This window comes from Choloepus didactylus, chromosome 8, assembly GCF_015220235.1.
Source record: "Choloepus didactylus isolate mChoDid1 chromosome 8, mChoDid1.pri, whole genome shotgun sequence".
In the NCBI taxonomy this organism is placed as follows: Eukaryota; Metazoa; Chordata; class Mammalia; order Pilosa; family Megalonychidae; genus Choloepus; species Choloepus didactylus.
This window is the reverse complement of record NC_051314.1, coordinates 17642813-17660962: the sequence shown is the minus strand read 5'-3', so window position 1 is coordinate 17660962 and position 18150 is coordinate 17642813. Positions and strand designations below refer to the sequence as shown.

Genomic DNA, 18150 nt, shown 5'->3' with positions numbered 1-18150 from the left:
CACTGCTCTAAGATCTCTAATTCAAAGATCTAGCCAGAGAACAAAATAAAGCCTAAGAAAATAAACTGAAGTAAACCTGTCACCATCAGAATGTGCCTCAAAGTAAATTAGCAGCTTAAAATCATAGCAAAGGCTCTATACAGACCTACAGCAGATAATATGAGTAAATGAATGTGCAGGTTACAGAAGTGGGTCCTTGCTGCAGAAGAAAAGAAAAATATAGTAGTACCAAGCAAAGAGACTACTTTTTGTGCTTGAACAAATTCCTCTTAACTCTTTTTGCTTAGCTCTTTATTGATCTTAATCTCCCAGGGAAAACAGCTTTATACAGTATCCTTACAGATTCTTTTAAACTCAATTAAGTCTATTTCCATACTTTACGTCAATTAGCTTTACCTTCCTAAATCCAAAATAAGCAACATTTTATTAATAACCAATTATTTGCATTTGTATTCAAGTCTAGGTTAAAGGAGCAGGCTAGGTGAAAGAAAATGTCACTCCTTTAAAAGCAACCCACAGAATTGAAGTTCTCAACATTGGCTGCAAGTAGAAACAACTGTCGAGTTTTCTAAATATTTGACTGGTTAAACCCAATCTCAGACCTACTCAATCAGAACCTCGGGAGACTAGATCTCTAAACATCAGTATTTTTTCTCATGCCTGGGCGGGATAGAGACCATCTCTAGAAGGCATAAATTTCACAGCTTACAAATGCTCTAGGGCAGGACAAAAAATTTCTCTATATTCTCTTTAGATTTGGGGTAAATGACTTTTTCTTTCACCAAAAGCTTTCATAAGGACAATCTCCAGTTATAGCTGCATTACTCTGACATTCCAAAGATTGGTGATCCCACTGGGAGACAAACATAAGAAAGAACAACACTTTCTCTGCATCTCCTACCTGCAGCCAGTTTGATGCTTAACCCAGCACCAAAAGTGTTTTAAATGGCTCAAGAAAATTGGGCAAATAATTTCAACATTAGAAGGCCCTTAAATAGATGACTATTGGTTATGGAGCCACCCTAGTTTTTTAGATCAGTTTCAAGAGCTTTGATGAGATTCAGTTGATTCAACTGATGACTCATATACCTTGGACAAGCTTAATAATGGTAGATTTCTTTATTACTGTGTGTTTTTAATGAGAGAAGTTGTACGTAAATACTGAATAGCTGCTTGTTGTATTTGATGAATACAGAAAAAGCATAAAGAGTTCCCATATACCCCCACTCACCACAAAGTTTTCCCTATTTTTAACAATTTATAGTGTGGTACCTTTGTTACAATTGATGAAAGAGTATTATTACAATTGTACTATTAACTATATACCATGGTTTACATTAGTGTTCATTGTTTGTGTTGTACAGTCCTATACTGTTTTAAAATTTTTATTCTAGTAAAATACATACAATCTAAACTTTCCCCCTTTTAACGACATACATAATTCGGTGGTGTTAACTGCATTCACAATGTTGTGCTACCATCACCACTATCTATTACCAAAACTTTTCCAACAGTTATCACCTTTCTGTATATATGTTACATTTCACAATAAGGAAATAACTGAAACTGGAAATGCAACCTGTATCACTCTTTGAAATCTGCTAACTACTTGTTAAATCATACTTTGAAAGTCATCACTTTTATGTATGTTATATATTCCACAAAAAAAAAAAATGGAAAAAAAAAACACAAAAACTTCTCCATCACCCCAAAAAGAAGTTCTGTACCAACTAAGCATTAACTTCCCATTCTCTACACCCTACCCCTTCCCCTAGTAAACTGTATTCTAGTTTCTGACTCAACGAATTTGCTTATTCTGATTATTTCATATCAGTGAGATCATATTGCATTTGTCCTTTTGTGCCTGGCTTATTCCACTCAATATGATTTCTTCAAGGCTCATCCATGTTGCTGCGTGTATCAGACTTCATTGCTTTTCACAGGTGAACAATATTGCTTGTATGTATAAAATTGGTGGCCTTTTTTTTTTTTTTAAACAACCCTACAAGGAATAGTGGTTAGGCTTTCAAAGACATTTCCAGGGGCCACCCTTTCAAATCTCCTAAAGAATGTCAGTATCCCCAAACAGCAAGAAGGCAAATCTCAGAGACTAGGTGACTTGAACACCCCATTTCTCTAAGGAGCCCCACCATTTCTCTAGCGATAGCCTTACCTGTTCTTCCATCCTAATTCTGCTTCAGCCTCATCTGCTCAAGGCATGAAACAGCAAAAAGACAAGGTAGGTATTTGGCACTCGCCTAAATCACACAGAGGATGTCTTGTGGGAAGCAATTCTGCTCTGACCCACAATAGGGCCTGGGCTTTTTCCAGTCCTCCCCCATCTACCAGAGAAAGGCAGCAGAAACTTCCCTCTCTCCTGCAAGCCTTCCCTGATTAAAACCACAAGGCTGAATTCCCCCAGGGAGGAGAATGGAATTTTCTTGTTGCAGACAACTGTAAGAACTCAAAATATCTGTGCAGGCAGGGAATAAAGAGATGAGTTCAGCATTCAGAAATATGAGGCATCACAAAAATCAGATTAAGAAATTATTACATAATATAGAGAAGAAAAAACAAAATCATGACTGTGCTTGGGTGATTCTTCCCCTACAATATTCAAAATTTCAACAGTGCAATTATAATACTTTCAGAATTAAGAAATATAATTTCTATCTCTTAAAGTAAATTCATTGCTGAAACAAGCTATATCACTCTCCAAAATAAATAATTTCAGAAAATGCTATCATAGTTTCCTTAGATAAACACACACACACACACACAAACCATTTGATTATAAACAGCAGATACCAACCTGGCTGTCCCGCGCTGGGAATCCATGATAACCTGGGGTCAGAGGCTCGTTCTAAAAGAAAAGAAAGATCTAAATATAAGAGGAAAGAAAATGGAAAGAATAATCAAAATCATTCAAAGTAATAAAATATAAATTTCTGCCCCAGTTTCTAAGATATTCCATTACTGTATTCCACTCTACCTAACTACATACCTCTCAGTTCAGCCTCTACAATGGTAAAAACAAAAACAAACAAAAAACATTATTTGCTTAGGAACACTATTCATAAATGCTATTTTCTTCCTTACGCAGCTACATATGTTTCCTCCCCAGTAGATCTCAATCAGAGCACCTCTGTGCTTTAGAGCAGAACAATTCCTAACTTCACACTGCGGGACCCTGGCATCCCTGGCCCCTACCATTAAAAGCCAGTAGCGCTCTTAAGCACTAGGACAACCAGAAACTCCCACACGTTTCCAAATTGCCCCTGATGGGAAAAGAGACAATACCACCCCTGTTGAGAGCTCTCTCTTGACCTGAAAATGTCTTAGCTCCTCTCCTCTATCAATCTGCCTTCTTTCAGTTCTTTAAAACCTAGATAAAATTTGACCTCTGTTTAAGACTTCCCCTACAACCTTATCTCATCCACTGGACTCAAATGACTCCTTCTAACATGTATATATGCTAAAATTTATTTAGTTTATTTGAGCAGTTTACTTTTCATGCTATTTATGAGTCTAGTTAATCTTATCTATGTAAAGCTATATCATATTGAGTACTTTCTTACCTTCACAATGAACCACAAGATCCTTGGAGGCAAGAATGACACCTAACAAAAGCTATGCAAACCCATTCGACATCAACAACACTCATTTATGGCTTACTTAATCTACTCAACCTTCAGTCAACATATATTGAGTACTTAATATTTTCAAAGGACTATTAGATGACTGATGGAGAAAGAAAGATGAATAAAGCAAAGCCCTTTAAGAGAACTTTTAAATGGGAGGAAACAGGTGTACTCATAAAGGAGTAAATGAGAACACATGCTGCTTTTGTAATTTTCAAAGTGCTCAACACAGCTACTTGAAAGATATTTATCCTCTTCCATTTGTACTTTCCTTCCTTCTAGTAGAATAACATGTTAAGAAGAATTTTCAGTAATAGGGCTTTCAAATATGGCAATAAGGCAATCTTTCCACCTAATAGCATGTCTTCTACAATTGTATTCATGTCTCTGATAACCTACACACTCTTCAGAAACATGAAAGCTTACTGTTTTCAACTTAAGCTTACTGCAGAGACCTGTGTCTTCTTCATCATCATTTCCCTGAGATGTAGCATGGTGTCTAATACATAATGGACAGCCAAAGAATGTATAAATAAATAACTGAAGTTAAATAAAAAAATTATTTAGGGATTCAGTCATCAATTATTCAGATAATCCAAGTTCTCCTTTTCTTTTCCAAAGTCTCTATTTTGGTCATTTTAATATTTATAAACTAGTGTTACCAAAGAAAGAACACGTACACACTGAAGATTGTCTTCAAAAATTACGGCTGCCAAAACAGTATTGAGAGAGATGAACAAAGTTGGAAGACTCATACTTCCCCATTTCAAAGCTTACATCAAAGCTATAGTAATCAAGACAGTGTGATACCAGCATAAGGGTAGACCTGCAGATCAATGAATTAGAATCAAGAGACCAAAACCCAAACAGTTAAGGTCAAGTGATTTTTGATAAAGATGCCAACACATATCAATAAGGAAAGAATAATCTTTCCAACAAATAGTATTGAGACAACTGGATAGCCATATATAAAAGAATGAAGTTGAACCCTCACCTCATACTATACAAATGTTAACTGGAAATGGATCACAGATCTAAAACCATAAAACCCTTAGAAGAAAACATGAGGAGTAAATCTTCATGACCTTGGATTAGGCACTGGTTTCTTCAATGGTACCAAAAGCAAAAGCAACAAAAGAAAAATAGATAAACTGGACTTCATCAAAATTAAAACATTTGTGCTTCAACGGACACTATAAAGCAAGTAAAAAGACAACCTAAAGGGAACCTAAGATGGCGGCTAGGTGAGACAGGGCAAAAAAAAACACCTCTGTGAAAAATACTAGACAAAAACCAGCAAGTGACCCAGAACACCAGTTTCAGCAATGCACCAGCTGGACAAGGTCTGCTAAAACCACAGGGACCGTGCACTTGGTGAAACTGGGAGTCTGCATTTTGAAACGAGCGAGTAAGCCGGCTGAAAGTCCCTCGGCCACGCAGCGGTGCGGGGAAACTGGGGGTTGGCGTTTGGAGACGGACTAGTTCTTTTTAAAAAAAAAAAAAAAAAAAAAAACCCAGGAGAGGCTGCAGTTACAACGGTGAGAACCGCGCAGTGAAGCACGGCAGGAGCGGGCTGTGCCAACCTCTCGGTGTCTGACGTGGAGGATAGACCGCTGCTGATTCCCTCAGGGCCAGAGGTGCAGAGGGGAAAGCCAAAAGGAGAAAGAAACCACACTGCTTGCAGCCAGCTCCCCGGCAGGCTGGAGACACTCCTGCCCGGGGCCGTACCCACAGCCCAGAGCTGCACCAGGAAACCTAGTGTGACAGGGAGGGTACCCCACGGCACTGCGCACAGGCCACAATATCAGCCGTGGACAGTGGCCTTGGGTGCATACACAGCTAGTTGTACCAGAGCTGGGAAGGCGGAACTGTGCGAAAAGGGGGAGGGTTGAGATGCCCCATTCAGCCATCTTTGCATCAGGCTGGGAGTGCCCCTGCACGGCCCAGCAGCCCAGGGCTTCCCTTGAGGAACGGCGCGCACCTGTGATGTAGCACAGCCTTCCCTCAGCAGAGGTCCTGGAAGATCACAGCTGAGAAGGGGGGCCTGCTCGGAAAACCCAGGGTCGCTACGTCAATGCCGGGGACTTGTGGGTCAGCGGCAGAGAAAATCTGGGGCAAAACCGAAATGAATGCTTAGACTCTTGCAACAGCCTTGAATCTCCGGGAACACCTGGGAGGTGTGATTATTAAAGCTGCCCTGCCTCCCTAACCACCCAGACACGTCCCACATTCAGGGCGGACAGCACCAACAACACACCCAAACTGAGTTCACCAATTGAACCCCTCAAGAATCATTTCCCCACACACCACAAAGACCAAGTTGAGGAGAGCTGACTTGAGGAGAGCTGACTTGAGGGGAATAGGTGACTCGCAGACACCATCTGCTGGTTAGTTAGAGAAAGTGTACGCCACCAAGTTGAAGATCTGAAAAATTAGATTGGTATTTTTTTACAACTTGAAAGAACCCTATAAAGCAAAGCAAATGCCAAGAGGCCAAAAACAACAGAAAATCTTAAAGCATATGATAAAACCAGATGATATGGAGAACCCAATCCCAAACACCCAAATCAAAATATCAGAAGAGACACAGTACCTGGCGCAATTAATCAAAGGACTACAATCAAAGAACGAGAGCATGGCACAGGATATAAAAGACATGAAGAAGAACATGGAACAGGATATAAAGGACATAAAGAAGACCCTAGAAGAGCACAAAGAAGACACTGCAAGAGTAAATAAAAAAAATAGAAGATCTTATGGAAATAAAAGAAACTGTTGGCCTAATTAAAAAGACTCTGGATACTCATAATACAAGATTAGAGGAAGCTGAAAAATGACTCAGGGTCCTAGAGGACCACAGAACAGAAAATGGAAGAACAAAAGAAAGAATGGAGAAAAAAACTGAAAAAATCAAAATGGATCTCAGGGATATGACAGATAAAATAAAACGTCCAAATTTAAGACTCACTGGTATCCCAGAAGGGGAAGAGAAGGGTAAAGGTCTAGAAAGCGTATTCAAAGAAATTGTTGGGGAAAACTTCCCAAACCTTCTACACAATATAAATACACAAAGCATAAATGCCCAGCAAACTCCAAATAGAATAAATCCAAATAAACCCACTCCAAGACATATTCTGATCAGACTCTCAAATACTGAAGAGAAGGAGCAAGTTCTGAAAGCAGCAAGAGAAAAGCAATTCACCACATACAAAGGTAACAACATAAGACTAAGTAGTGACTACTCAGCGGCCACCATGGAGGCAAGAAGGCAGTGGCATGACATATTTAAAATTCTCAGAGAGAAAAACTTTCAACCAAGAATACTTTATCCAGCAAAACTCTTCTTCAAATTTGAGGGAGAGCTTAAATTTTTCACAGACAAACAAATGCCGAGAGATTTTGCCAACAGAAGACCTGCCCTACTTCAGACACTAAAGGAAGCCCTACCGACAGAGAAACAAAGAAAGGAGAGAGGGAGAGAGAATTTTAACAGACATATATAGAACCTTACATCCCAAATCACCAGGACACACATTTTTCTCTAGTGATCATGGATCTTTCTCCAGAATATACCATATGCTGGGACATAAAACAAGCCTCAATAAATTAAAAAAAAAAAAATTTTTGAATATATTCAAAGCACATTCTCTGACCACAATGGAATACAAATAGAAGTCAATAATTTTTTATTTGTAACTCCACTATTTACTTCCTACATGATATAAAATACACAAACTCTAATGACAAATCAGTGGTTTTGGACTCAATGTAAAATATGTAATTTTTGACAAGAACTATATAAAGGTTGGGGAATGGAGGAGTATAGGAACATAGTTTATGTGTCCTATTGAAGTTAAGTTGGCATCAAAGAAAAACAAGATTGTTATGAATTTAAGAGGTTAATTTTAAGCCCCACAGTAAACACAAAGAAATTATCAGAGAATATGCCCATAGAGATGAAAAGTAGAGCATGGGTTATGAGAAGTGGGGGAAGGGGCAATGGGGAGTTAAGAAATGAGTGTAGGGTTGCTGTTTGAGGTGAAGGGAAATTTCTAGTAATGGATGGTGGGAAGGTGATAGCATTACAACATTCTAAATGTGATTAATCCCACTAATGGAAGGCTAGGGAGGGGGTGGAATGGGAAGATTTAGGCTGTATATATGTTTCCATAATTGAAAAAAAAAAGACAGTCTAAACAGATGACAATTGAATGCCAAGGATGACCCTGGATGGGATCTGAGGATGGAGGACAGGAGGCTCAAAGGGACACAGTTGAGACATAAGGAAAAAAAAAAAAAGGAAATATAGAATGTAAGCTTTATATCAATGCTGAATTTCTTGAACTTCTTAGCTGTGCTTAATGGGACTGCATAAAAGAATGCTCTTGTTCATGGGAATTGTATATGTGAAATATAGTATTTGTTCAAGGATGTGTACAGCTTCCTTTCATATGTTCAGAAGACAGAGCAATAGATGATGGATGATAGGGAGGGAGGGAGGGAGGGAAAGAGAAATGGCAGTGTGACAGCATGTTAAAGTTGGTGGATCGGAGTATCAGGGAGGGGGGTCAGGGTATGCTGGAGTTTTGTGTGGGGGGTTGTATTGTTTTTGCAACTGTTCCTATAACTTTGAACTTATTTCAAAATAAAATCAAAAAAAAAAAAAAAAGACAACCTGAAGAATGGGAGAAAATATCTACAAATCATACGTATAAAAAGGGAATTGTATCCAGAATATATAAAGAACCCTTACAATTCAATAATAAAAAGACAAATAACTCACGTTTTTAAATGGGTAAAAGATTTTTCTTTTAATGCAATTTTATTGCAATATATTCACATATCATATAATCCATCCAAAGTATACAATCAATGGCTCACAGTATCATCATATAGTTGTGCATTCATCGCCACAATTTTAGCATATTTTCATTACTCCAAAATAAAGAAAAAGAATAAAGATAACAATAAAAAAGAAAACCCAAAACATCCCATACCCCTTGTCTCCCCCTACTATTTATATATTTTTTGTCTTCATTTTATTACCCATCTGCCCATACATTGGATAAAAAGACTGTCAGTCACAAGGTTTTCACAATCACATGGTCACACGATAAAAGCTATATAGTTATGTAATTATCAAGAATCAAGTCTACTGAATTAAAGTTCAACAGATTCAGGTGTTTCCTTCTAGCTATTCTACTACACTAGAAACTAAAAAGGAGTATCTATATAATGCATAAGAATAACCTCCAAAATGACCTCTTGACCCTATTTGAAATCTCTTAGTCATCGAAACTTTGTTTCATTTCTTTCCCCCTTTTTGGTTAAGAAGGCATTCTCAACCCCATGATACCAGGGCCAGGCTCATTCCTGGGAGTACTGCCCCACCTTGCCAGGGAGACACAGACCCTTGAGAGTCATGTCCCATGAAAGGAGGAAGGTAGTGAGTTTATGTCTGAGAAAGAGAGGCCACAACTGAGCAACAAAAGAGGTTCTCTGGGGTGACGCTTAGGCAAAATTATAAGTAGGCTTAGCTTCTCCGTTGCAGGAATAAGTTTCAGGTCAATCCCCAAGATTGAAGGCTTGACTTTTTCAATTGGGAGTCCCTCATGCTTACAAGAATACCAGGAATTCCCCAGATCGGGTAGTTTAATATTTCCACATTTTTTCCCAGTCCCTTAAGTGGACTTTGCATATATTTTTTTTATTTTCTGCCCCAAATACTCTGGGATGTATCGGGTTATTACATTATCCTGAACAGAATTACAAGATCTCATTCCCTATTCTAGGTTCCATGTAATCATGTTGTTTAAATAAACTGAACTTACAGGTTAAATTAGATAGTATGCTACAGAGAATATCAATTTTGTACCAAATAAAACATCTCTTAAATAACAGTTAAAACTCAGTAATACATGAGACTGCTGTTAAGAGTTTACAATCTAGGAACCTTTACAATAAGCCTTACTGAACATTCTGTACTCCTGCATCAACAATTTGGGCAAAAGATTTGAACAGACATTTCTCCAAAGAAAATATACAAATGGCCAATAAGCACATGAAAAGGTACACAACTTCATCAGTCACTATGGAAATGCAAATCAAAATCACAGTGAGATACCACTTCACACCCACTAAAATAGCTGTAATTTTAAAAAAACAGACAAAACCAAGTGTTGACAAGGATCAAAAAAACTGAATCCTTGTGCACTGCTGGTGAGAATGTAAAATGTACAACCTCTTTGAAAAACAGTTTGGCAATTCCTCAAAATATTAAATACAAAGTCACCATATGTCCCAGTAATTTTAATCCTAGGTATACACCCAGGAAAACTGCAAACATGTATCCATACAAAAACTTACACACAAATGTTCATGGCAGCATTATTTATTAATAGTCAAAATGTAGAAACAACCCAAATGTCCATCAATTGATGAAAGATAAAGTGTGGTATAACCATATAATAGAATATTATTCCTTATTAAAAAACAATGAAGTACTGATACAACATGTACGAACCTTGAAAACACTATGCTAAGTGGGAAAAAAAAAAAAGCAGACCCAAAGGGTTACATATTCCATTTATATGGAATATCCACAGTAGGCAAATCCATAGAGACAGAAAGTAGATTAGTGGTTACGAGAGGCTGCAGGGAGGGAGGAATGGAGATTGACTGGTAATGGGTATGGGGTTTCTTTTTGGGGGGATAAAAATGTTCTGGAATTAGATAGTGGTGAGAGATGCACAACTCTGTAAATATACTAAAAACCACTGAATTGTACATTTTAAGAGGGTGAACCTTTCATAGTAGCATTATTCACAATAACCAAAAGTTGAAACAACTCAAGGATCCATCATCAGACAAATGAAAAACGAAATTGTGATATAGACATACCGTGGAATATTATTCAACCATAAAAAGGAATGAAGCGATACATGCTACAACACGGATGAACCTTGAAAGCATTATGTTGAATGGAGTAAGTCAGATGCAAAAGGACAAATATTGTATGAGTCTGCTTGTATGAAAATACCTAGAACAAGCAAATTGATAGTGACAGAAAATAGATTAGAGATTACCAGTGGCCAGAGAGGGGGAATAGGGAGGTATTGCTTAATAGGAATAGAGTTTCTTTTTGAGATCATGAAAAAGTCTTGGTAATGGACAGCAGTGATGGTAGCACAACAGTGTAAATGTAATTAATACCACTGAAGTGTACATTTAAAAATCATTAAAATGGGAAATTTTATGACATACGTATATATATCCACAATGAAAACTAAATAAATAAATAAGTAAGCGAACTTCATGGTCTGTGAATTATATCTTAATCTGTTATTAAAAATTATAATAATTATGGACAACTTTGGGTATTTTTCACATGGATTTTTACAGGGGAGACAGCTTAGAGTACAACAAAATAAAAGACTCCTGAAATCCTACAGTGCCTTGTTTGGTCTGGATTCTATGGATTTTAACAATGATAACGATAAAGATGATGATGATAAGCACCAGAAATTGAGCAACTACTCAGGTATAGTTAGTTCCAGAATGGAGGGAAGAAGAGAAAGATAATATAGAGGCATATAAAAATGTATCTCCTATCATCCAGGAAACTAACTCAGAGAAGGTAAGTGAGTGACACAATAATTCACAGAAATAAAGTGTTAAAGCCAAACTTCCAAAACAGGTCATCTGGACTCCAAAGCCCTTATTCTTTAAATTTTACCAAGTTTTCTTCTCTACTATCCATTCCATATTACTCCTTTACAATAACTATTTCAACTAATTAAAAATCCCCAAAAGCATATTAACAGAGATTTGTGATTCCCAAACAACATCCTGCTTATAAACTATATTCTATGATATACCAGATTTCAATAATGCAGGAAACTTAAAAAGATGACATTTCTATAAGACCGTACTGTCAAACTTTCATATCAAAGATGGATGTAACAGGTTGTACACAGATGTGTCAAAGAAAATGGATTTACTCTTCCACCTGCCTTATTAAAGCATTTACTCCTCTTTCTTCCCTACCCCAGAAAAGGCTATTTGGAACTCTTCAACCCTCAGAAACTTCCTACCTCTCTGAGAGTGGTCTCTACTTAATGACAAAAGGATGGGTACTTTCACATCTAATGGCAGGAATATAAATATTTTGGAAAGTAATTGGATAGTTAACTACTAAAATATTAAACGCAAATGCTTCCCTTGTCATTTTACATCTCTGTATCTACCCTAGAGGATTTTCCCTGTACATGTGTTCAAAGAGACATGTGCAATGATTTTCAAAGAAGTTTGTAATAGTGACGAACTAGAAACAACCTCAATCTCCATCAATAATAGGCAAATAGTATTAACAATTATTGATTTATTTCAACATCGTATGTGCAAGTTTTAAAAGTAAGATAAAATCTGTACTAAATGACAGCAGGTCATTTAATCACAATACAAAAACAGGTATTTCTACATGTGTATAAAAAATCAAGTAAATACACAGAAAAGGTCTAGAAGGATATTCAACAAACTTTTAACAGTGGTTACCGCTAAGGAGGAGAATAAGATTTGTGAAAGGTTGAGGAGGCATTTATTTATCTATAATGTTTGAATTTTACAAAACATAAAATTCATGTATTACTTGAGTATCAAAAAGAACCAAAAAAAAATCACTATTACCAGTGCTTCATAATGGTTTATAGCTTACAAAAAAACCATCACATAATCTTACTTAGTCCTCAAAATACGGAAAATAGGTTTTTTTATTTCAATTTTACTGAGATACATTCACAAACCATACAATCATCCACAGTGTACAACTGTTCACAGTACCATTATATAGTTCTGCATTCATCACAGTTTTTAACATTTTCATTACCACAAAAAGTAAGAATAAAAATTAAAGTAAAAACACCCAAAACATCCCATCCCCCCATCGCTTATTATTCATTTACTTTTTCTCCCTATTTTTCTACTCATCTGTCAGTATACTGTATAAAGGGAGTGTGAGTCACAAGGTTTTCACAATCACATGGTCACAGTGTAAGCTATAGTTATACAATCGTCTTCCAGAATTAAGGCTATTGGTTGCAGTTCAACTGTTTCAGGTATGTCCTTCTAGCTACTCCAATACACTAAAAATTAAATATATATATGTTTATGAATATATATATATACATATGTATAACCATAAGAATAACCTCCATAATGTCCTCTCGACTCCATTTGAATTTTCTCAGCCACTGAAACTTTATCTTGTTTCATTTCTCTTCCCCATTTTGCTCAAGAAGGCTTTCTCAATCCCATGATGCCAGAACCAGGCTCATCCCTGGGAGTTGTGTCCCACGTTGCCAGGGAAATTTACATCCCTAGAAGTCAGGTCCCACAAAGGGGGGAGGGCAGTGAGATTACCTGCAGAGTTGGCTTAAAGAGGCCATATCTTAGCAGCAAGAGGTTCTCTGAGGGTGAAAGGCACAATTATAAGTAGGCTTAGCCTCTCCTTTGCAGTAACCAGCTTCATAATGGCAAGCCCCAAGGTCGAGGGCTTGGCCTTTTAAATTGGTAGTCCCCAATGCTTGTGAGAATATCAGCAATTCCCCAGGTGGGGAGTTTAATGCAGAAAATAGGTTATATAACCCTCATTTTATAGATGACAAAACTGAATTTAAGAAAGATTAAGTGATTTACTCAAAGCCAAATAATTAATGATAGAGGGTGAGATGCCTTCAGACTTAAGGCTCTACAAACTTCATTCTTCATGACAATTAATCAGTAGAAAATATTCCCTTGGTCCAGGCAGGGATGGTTATGATTGTCTAACAATCTGCAGATGTGGGTTTTTAATCACTGTAAAATAATAACTGACATTTAAAGCAGAAATGGTGCTATAAAGAAAGTTAATGAAACAGATGGGATAGAAATGAGTTTGTTAAACTCCAAAGAGGAAAGACTCTGGTAGATACCCACCCCTAAAAAAATGTTAGTAGCATAGTATCTAAGACTGAAAAACTTGGAAACTGACTCTGCCTAGGTACAAAGACTGTTCAAAAATAAAAAGAAATATAAGAAATAAATTATCAACCATAAGAATCCTTAAAACAGAGGTCAGCAATTAAACCTTCTGCTTGGAAGCTTCTGGTCAGTGGACGTATGAAAACGCAACAGAAGGAATCCTTATGCAACTGTCAAATAGAACAACTGCAATGGATCACGTATGGTGGACACTGAGAGAAGTGACGTTACAAGAAGAAAAATACCACCTGACTTTTGCATTCATCAGTGACTGCTGAGAAGCTCTCATATGCACCTAGATTCAAAACATCATTTAAGAAGAAGAATCCTTCCTTTATTCAGTAAGGGGAGACTGAGCAATTGCTTTATGACAAGCACAGTTCTAGTGTCCTTGACCTTGAAGAGCTCACAGTCTTAATAAAGTCTTAATAATTACACTATAATGTGACTGATAATATAACTAAAGTCTACAAAAAGAACTACAGGACTCCAGAGGACCTCTAATACTCTGATGCACTGATGCATGATGAAAACAAAATGGTTTTGTGGGCTTGTGGCTTTTTTTCCCCCCACTTTTAGTTTATTTTCATGGGGAGTGTTCTAGACATTATTTTGCATCTTTATTAATTAAAAAATAATGATTGGATATCATTCCAATCAGAACATACTATGTTCATCAATTTTAACATTATGGTGCTCCACTGTAAGGTTTACCAGAATTGTTTTTATCTATTCTTCTGCGTATAGCATGCTAGAGTATTTAGACTGTTTCGAATTTTTTACCGTTTCAAAGAATATTGAAGTGAATATATGTATGTGTATGTGTATACACACGTACATACACTGTCAACTCCTGGGATCCTGGATTTTGTGCATATTTCTGGTTGTGATTTTAATTTTATTTAAAATTTTCCAAAATTCACAAAGACCCTGTACCCACCCAAACCACAACTCCCCTGATAACTTCTACTCTACCTCCTGTCCCTGTGACATAAATCACTATTTCTAGATACTTCCTGTGGTGAAATCACACTATCTGCCCTTATGTGCCTTGCTGATTTCACTCAGTTTAATGTTTTCCAGGTTCATCCATGTTACATCATGTCTCAGAACTTCATTCATCTGTTAACGGATACTTAGCTGATTTCCACCTTTTGACTATTATGAACAATGCTGCTCTAAACACTGGTGTACAAGTACCTGTTTGACTCTCTGTTTTCAATTTCTTTGGGTATATACCTAGTTGTGGAATTGCCAGGTCATATTCTAATTCCATATTTAACTTCTTGAGGAAAGTAGGCTGCATCATTTTACATTCCCAGACACATGGTTTTTAAAGTCACTTTTCTAGGTGCATTCTGAAAATCATCAATATCATTTCTGAATGATTAGCTAATATATCTGCCCATGGCCATCCAGCCTCACTGAAGGTGTTTCAAAAGCTGAACAAAAATTAGTGGTGATGTATATGATTTCAGTATTCAATGAGAGAATGTATGAGATTACCTCTAAGGTAACCAAAGCAACTTTGCCTTTTGTGACAAATATATGATTCATACAGCTAGGTAGTCCACTCTGCTAGCATCAATCACTGTTCACAATTCCACTCTGTTCTTCCCTGTTTTTAAGGTACCCTAGATCTCTGTTCATTTGTCGTCTTCTTTCTGGTTTCTGAGGATCAGGAAAATTAACTATCCATTCCATTTATGTGCTGATTACCAAATTATTAACTCTCAACTCCAAATTCACCCCTTTTGCTTGCTATGTGAAAACGGATCTGGGCCCTTTAAATATTTTTCCTTTTCCAGAATGCAAGCTACGTCAATCTTCGTCGATAGAGGGCACAGGAGAGACTTTGCAGGAGGAAAGAGTGTTGCTCCCCGGTTCCAGTGAGCTTATTCGGCAGGATCCTGCAGGACACGCAAAGAAGAGCATTTCCTGGTTCACAGCAGCCACAGCTTCCCCAGTACCCATCCTAAGGCTGTTAGACAGCAGCGTACCTCTGGTAAGACAACTCCTTGCAAACAGCTCTCCACAGTACCCCAGAAGGTAGATTTCTGGTTAAGTTCAAAAAGGCAGATTTCCAACAAGTTCTGCTGGTGTGACACCACAGAGACTTACTTTTCTGCCATTCAGTGAACCACAGTCTTGCCCTCTCCAACAAAGTCCAGGTCTCGGCCATAGGGAGGTGTAGGAGGGAGACAACTCTTCTTTGGGTACTTTATCTCAGCCCTAAGGGTAGTTGCTATTACATATTAATTATATTATATATAGTAATCACATTATTACATGACAGTACATCACATCTATCACATTACATCTGGTATTCCTATATTCCTTAGCGTTCTCTTTACTTCTTACACCCAACTTCTCATTACTTCAATCTTCTGTTAGAATAAGTAAATCTTTAGATTAAAGTCCCTGTTCAAATTACTGCATAGTCTCCCTCTCTCTCCCTCCCTCCCTCCCTCCCTCCCTCCCCCTCCCTCCCTCCCTCCCTCTCTCTCTCTCTCTCTCTCCCCCCCCCCCCTCTCTCAATTGAACCCAGACTGATACCGGTGAGCTGAAACAAAGTTTATTAGCCACTTACTACATATAGGACAGACAATATGCTTAGTGTTTTACATACATTACTGCTTTTTATACACACAACCCCTGTGATAGTCTATACATTCTACAATATGGTAACTGAGTCTCAGAAAAAACTTTGCAACTTGTTCACAGTAATGCAAATCCAGGTCTGTCTGACATCAACCCTTGCTGGTTCTCTACTAGGGCATTTATTCTTCTTCACAGTACTTGGCAATTTTTCTTTTTTTTTTAAAGAACTGAACCCCTATATAGAGAAAAGAATTAACATAGCAGCCTGAGACTGCTATCTTTAGAAAGACCTGCTTGCAAGGCTGTCCCCTGACTAGTACCTGGCAACTTCAGATTTCCGGGGGGTTCTATTCCTAGAATTGATAAGAGTGGTTCACTGTGCCTAAAATGTTTGTACAAATAATGTGGCTTATGCTGAACACCTGCTTTCCTTCCGGGAGTATGGAATTTGGGGATATGCTGACAGACGGTGCCTATGTGATCAGTGCCCAATAAAAACCTCAGGCTCTGAGTCTCTAATGAGTTTCTCTTGTAGACATTTCACATGCTGTCACAACTCACTACTAGAGGAATTAAGCATGTCCAGTATGACTCCACTGGAGAAGACTCTTGGGAGTTTGCAGTTTGTTTCCTCTGAGCCCCATGTACCTTTTCTCTGCTGATTTTGCTTTATAGTCTTTTGCTGTCATAAATCATAGCCACGAGTACAACTATACACTGAGTCCTGTGAGTTCTAGCAAATCACTGAACCTAGGGGTGGTCTCAGGGACCCGTAACACAGCCTATGACATGCCAAGCACTTTGTTGAATTCTGTGTACAGAAAAGACGAATAGAGCCCTTTGCCTGCAAGGAGCTTAACAGTCTATTTAAATTTCCTTTCTTTCATTTTCCTAATCTTCACTTCTCAGTCTGTTCACCACTTAAAATAGATTAGATACATTTCCCTGAACTAAATTTCATTCTTTGCGCTGAAGTGATACTAAATAAATATTTAATAAGTCCATCAGGCAAAATCTGAGATACCAGGCTCTAATAAACTCAAAAGGCTACACACATTTTCTCTTTACTTTCCCAGTCCTATTGTGCTTCTCATTAAAAATGAATTGACAAACCCTTGTACAATACTGGTGGGAATGTAAAACGGTGCAGCCAAAGCGGAAAACAATTTGGCAGTTCCTCAAAAAGTTAAACATCAAGTTACACAAGACCAAACAATTCCACTCTTAGGTGTATATCAAAAGAATTGAAAACAGGTACTCAAATACTTGTACACAAATGTTCACAGCAGTATCATTCACAACAGCCCAAAGGTGGAAGCAAACTAAATGTCCATCAATGAATAAAGTCACAAACAAAACATGACATATCCATACAATGGAACATTATTCAGCCATTAAAAAAGAAATGAAATGCTGATACATGATACAAGGAAGATGAACCTCAAAAATACTATGTTAAGTGAAAGAAGCCAGACACGAAAGGTCACATATTGTATGACACCATTTAAATGAAATACCTATAAGTAAATCCAGATACCATAAGCATATTGGCGGTTGGCAGGGGCTGGCAGGAGGAAGGAAGTGACTACTTAATGGGTATGGGGTCTTCTCTCAGAGTGATGAAAATGTTTTGGAACTTGATATAGGTAGTGGTTGCACAACACTGCAAATGTGCTAAATGCCACTGACATACACACTTTAAAAGTCACTTTCATGTTACACGAATTTCACCTCAATTTTAAAAATGACATTTTCACCTATTAGCCATCAACAATTTTTAATGTGCAACAAAAGAATGGGTACATTATAGTACATTCCAAATAAGAGAACATAATTTATAAAAAGAAAATTTACTCACAAGGAAAACTGTCGATAATATATTAAATGAAAG

The 18150-nt window shown here is 37.4% G+C and overlaps 1 protein-coding gene across 18 annotated transcripts in view; it reads right to left on the bottom strand.

Moving 5' to 3' along the window:
* RBFOX2 (RNA binding fox-1 homolog 2) overlaps window positions 1–18150 on the bottom strand; it is a 313598-nt gene that overhangs the window by 227499 nt on the left and 67949 nt on the right. For all 18 annotated transcript variants that reach the window (XR_005218211.1, XR_005218212.1, XR_005218217.1 and 15 more), the window contains exon 2: window positions 2813–2863. Coding sequence is in view for 13 of the 18 variants with exons in the window: in XM_037844962.1 (XP_037700890.1) it covers window positions 2813–2863 (51 nt within the window). In the remaining 5 variants the exon portion in view is untranslated. The remainder of the gene's footprint in view (window positions 1–2812; window positions 2864–18150) is intronic.